Genomic DNA, 4,745 nt, shown 5'->3' with positions numbered 1-4,745 from the left:
TTTGCAGTTATTTCTAGTGTTCTTTTAAATCAATCTCTCCCTCTCTCCCTCTCTGTTCGAAAAATGTATGTTATAGGTGTTGGTAAATATACAGATTAGGGGTGCCACCTCCGATTTCAATAAACAGCTCTCGCTAACGAATCTAACAACCCAGACCTATTTCGATCACTCTTTTCAATATTGAAAACTTTCTTTGCGAATATCTCGAAAACTAAAAGAGATCTCCTTGTATATGTATAGGGAAAAGTAGTTCAGAATGATGACCTTGACAACATATTCCAAGGTCACTGAAATCGGAGGTGGCTCCCCTAATCTGTATATTTACCATCTCGGCCAATAACACTTTCTTAAAATAATCACATTTTGCACTACATGTTTTATTGTTCGTTACTTATTTGTGGAAAAAGTATTATTGTTCGATGGAAACCACGGTAAGGTGGTGGGTTTCTTTCCATCAGGAGGGGATAAGGATAGGTTTCAAACTGCTTTCAGCTTCCGAAGTACTTAATTTTCCGGAAATAACCGAGAAAGATTTCAAAATTCTGTTTATCGGTTCTTATCAGTTATCACAAGCGATTTCGTATTTAGCAGAACTTGTAGATAAAGAAAATAATATTAGTGTCTGTTGCCTTAAAGAGATCAATAACATTCTTAAATTCGATCTGATACATTTTTAAAATCACTTTTGACCTCCTTATTCGGCTAGGCCCTTTGAAAAAAATCCAAAATGTTACTCCAAAAAGTGTCCGACTTTTGCAACCTTTTCGTTTTTTTTTTTTTTTTTTTTTATATTTGTAGTAAACGATTTTCACTGATTAATGTATGTACATATGTATTCTGTTTCAGAAAAAATGACCGATACTGAAGATATAGAAATGTCGCATAAGACACCACTGGAGCAGCTGCAACTGCCGCAGCTAGAAATACGTAGCCAGCTGCAGCGGTTGCAGCAAGAAAGGGAGGAACCGCTGAAAAAGGAGGAAGACATCAGCAAACAGCTGCAGCAGCTACGGCTGCTACAACAGCCGCAGTAGCCTCAGCAGCAGCAACAGCAGTTGCAGCCTCAGCAGGAGCGACAGCAGCTGCATCCTCAGCAGCAGCAACAGCAGCTGCAGCCTCAGCAGGAGCAACAGCAGCTGCAGCGACGGCAGCTGCAGCCTCAACAGCAGCGACAGCAGCAGCAGCAGCCGAGGCGAAATCGTGAGTACCTTTTATATTTTTTACTGCTAATGTACTTCTTTCTTTGTGGATCTTGCTTTTAAGTCTTTATTATTTGTCCTCAAAAGAGCGAGTGTGCAAGTTGTTAACTTACATCACTATATTGCTCGTAGTGTATGCCCTCTTAATAATATCAGTGCTTTTATCTGTGCAGGAAATCAACGAAGGGGCGTACAAAGTTACGCCAGATGGCGTCACCGTCAGGCGCAAAAGAATCAGCAAAATTTACTAAGACTATTTTTACATGTGACAAATATTCAAAAATAATAAATAAAAATATTTTACAATAAAAATAACTTTGATTTAGTATATTTATTCATGCACCTTGCACAGTGTTACCAGCACACACAGTAAAAAAATAAATTCATTATTCCATGTTATCTCAGTTATTGAAATTGAAATCTCTGCTGAGTTCAAATAACTCTTGAACTACGAAAAACTACTCTACTCTGAAAAAGTTAAAAAAGTTAAAAAGTTAAAACTACTCTGAAAAAGTTAAATATTAGATTCATTTAAAATTAACTTAGAAATAATAGTACCTAAATGAAATACCTGTAAAACATTTGTTGGTAATCTTATTTGCATGTCAAGCGTAAACTATATAAGGTTTTATCAAGTTTTTTATATAAGCTTTCACATATCATTTAACATTTTACTATAATACGACCTTTGCAAAAAATATTATGTATCTTAATAATATTAAAACAACTGTTTATTAAATGATCCATTACTCTACTAAAAACTATATTCAAACTCTGTCCTAAATTCTGTCTGTTCCTTTCCTTTTCATCCAAAAGATTTAACTGTATTAGATCATTTATTGCAATTAGACAAAATACTGACTCCAACAGGATGCTTAAAGTTTCCTAGTTTTCCATAATACGGTAAACCTTAATTACTTGTAGCTTACATTTTATAGTTAATAGATGCAATCGTTTTATTTGTTTTTGAGAATACCTCATACCATACATAAACATGATCTTTAGATATAACCTTATTTATGTAACACAACATTAAAAATTCGACACAATACACATATCTTTCATATCAGTCATCGTTAACTTACTCAATCAGCTTCAATTATTGCACATTAAATAATTAGTAGAAAAACATAGTATATATGTGCACATAGTCCAAAACTCTTGAAAATACCAGACTTGCATCGTTACCGACTTCAATTGATCATAACCCCCAGATTGGTTTTTGGACATCCCTCGCAAAAATTTAGCTAAATAATTAAAATTGATTACAAGACAGGAAGGAGGAAATAAAGAGCAATTGTTCAAGTTGTCATTTATTGAGAAACGACAAACTTTATGCGTCGGTGTAACCTAGCAGATTGACACGTGCGACCAATTTCGCGTCGGTGCGAATAGCACGATGTTTTTTTCACAGATTTCTCGAAAACTAGAGGTGAGCAATTAAAACTAATTACAGAGCAATAATGGGCAAGGAAAGAGCAATTTCTTAAGCCATTTTGCAGTAAGATAGGGCAATTTTTTGGAAACTTGTATAATTGTAAACTGATAAGTACTGCCAACTAAACGCAGTTGTAATTGCAAGAGCATTTTTCCGAAAGTTTTAGAAGATTACGAATGAGCAATTAAAAGTAATTACAGGGAAGGAAAGAGCAAATAAAAAGCAATTGTTTAAGTCACTGCGTAATGTAGTGGAGCAAGTTTTAAAGTTTTCATGTGGAGGCGGACGTACGATCTGTATTAATGTTACTAAAGATACGTGCATGCACACTTAAAAGTTACTAGGTTACAGTTTCATATTTTTATTTATAAAATTTGTTGTTTATTGGCCTAATTGTTGCTTATTAACGGTTGAGCAATTAATTCTGAGCAAAGAGCAATTTTTTGGTAGCTTGTGTAGTTCGTTTTGTACATTATTTTAGAAGTTTCGGGATAGTGTATGTCGCTGCCAACCCATAAAAATAATTGATAGCAGGGCTGCCTCGCGAGATGGTTTTCATAATATTCTAGGGACTATTAACAAATAATATAAATGCAAAGGAAGAAATAAAATTCAATACAGAAAATGTAGAAAGTAGGACATTTCTGATTTTTCTTCATTGGAGGTAGGGCAAAAGACAAAATATTAAATTGAAGGACATGTCCTTTCAAAGTAGGATGTTCGGTAACCCTATGCTTATCTCGCAAATTTTTCAAAGCGCACACTGGACTATTCAAGTAAACTATAAAAGGCTTATGTACTTGGCTTTATTTCATTTCGATGATACTTTGTAAACCCGGAACACAGATTTCTATATGTATATTACACTAGATAGCGAACTTGGTCGACTCGAGTGAGGCAAATTGGCACTGTGGTGGGAATGGCGGCCATTTGTCAATCGGTACAAAATTTCAGTACCAAACTGTAGCACTTTTCAGAGAGTACCTTATGTATACGAGTTTTGTATTTCTCTTTCACACACTATTCTTATTCCAAGTAAAGCAACTTTTAAAACAAGCAATATCTTATACAAATCTTTTCAAAACGCTTACCCAAAAAATTAAATGCCACTTCCCGCCTGCTGATATTGCTGGCAATTTACAACTCCACATTTTTGTCCCATTTTTCTTTCCTGTTTAATCATTCACATTGATACTTTATATTATCCCAATTTTGATTTACCAATAAACAATAACCACATTACAAAGATGTTTTAAAAATCTTACCTGACGCTATGCTCCACTACAGCTACTATCCACTATATCCGTGTGTACCAATTGACAAATGGCTGCCGTGTCTCACTCTTGTTTCTAACCTACTATAGCATGTTCGCTGTCTAGTGTAATATATAGAAGTCTGTGGTCCGGAATAACCACGATTTTTGCAAATGTACTGAGTGTTACATTTTTACACCGACAATGTTTTTGATGGGATACACTAATAGTGTTTTTGTAGGGATACATTGACAATCTTTTTGCTGGGATCGGAATAATCACGATTTTTGCGAATGTACTTGGCGCATGTTTTTACACTGACAGTGTTTTTGTTGGGATCTTTAAAACTAGTAGCTGTTTCTTTTGTCTCACTTTCAATTGTTGCAATTTTATTTGCTCTTAAATTATGAGAATAAACTTCTACTTTAATATTTAAATCTTTAACTGGTACAACATGTGGCGAATTAAACCCTTTGCCGTTATTTTTAAAGTATTCTTCTTTAGTTATATTTTTATTTATTTGTTGATTGATTGTCATAATTCTAACCTCTAATTTATTAACTCTTCAAATATAAGGTGATCTCTACTAAAAAAGCGTGAATTTTCAGATTGGTATAATCTATATCTTAGTGAAGAAATATAAGTAATTAATTTAATATGAACAATAAGATATAGCTTGACCACAAAAAAAAATCTAAATTCTAACGTTACATTAGGATAGGGTAAGAATTTAAAGGCAAATTGACTTTCATTCCACCAAAGCACTATGCTAAAACCACGATGGGTAATTAGCTCAGTTGGTAGAGTACTTGCTTGACGTGCAAGCGGTCGCTGGTTCGAACCCAGTGTTACCCA

At 34.3% G+C, this 4,745-nt stretch overlaps 1 protein-coding gene and 1 non-coding gene across 2 annotated transcripts; both read left to right on the top strand.

The window, feature by feature from the left end:
• The first annotated feature begins 419 nt into the window (after nucleotides 1-419).
• On the top strand, nucleotides 420-1,654 carry LOC143181603 (uncharacterized). The gene is made up of 5 exons (XM_076382117.1): nucleotides 420-618; nucleotides 707-742; nucleotides 847-927; nucleotides 978-1,200; nucleotides 1,373-1,654. Exons 1-5 carry the CDS (start codon nucleotides 420-422, stop codon nucleotides 1,506-1,508), a joined length of 675 nt encoding a protein of 224 aa, XP_076238232.1. The 3' UTR covers nucleotides 1,509-1,654.
• Nucleotides 1,655-4,672: 3,018 nt separating this feature from the next.
• Trnav-gac (transfer RNA valine (anticodon GAC)) lies at nucleotides 4,673-4,745 on the top strand. Its single transcript has one exon. It is a non-coding gene; the product is annotated as a tRNA-Val (tRNA).

This window comes from Calliopsis andreniformis, chromosome 7 (genome assembly GCF_051401765.1).
Source record: "Calliopsis andreniformis isolate RMS-2024a chromosome 7, iyCalAndr_principal, whole genome shotgun sequence".
NCBI lineage: Eukaryota > Metazoa > Arthropoda > Insecta > Hymenoptera > Andrenidae > Calliopsis > Calliopsis andreniformis.
Note: the sequence above shows the minus strand (reverse complement) of the source record. Positions and strands in the feature narration are given on the sequence as shown.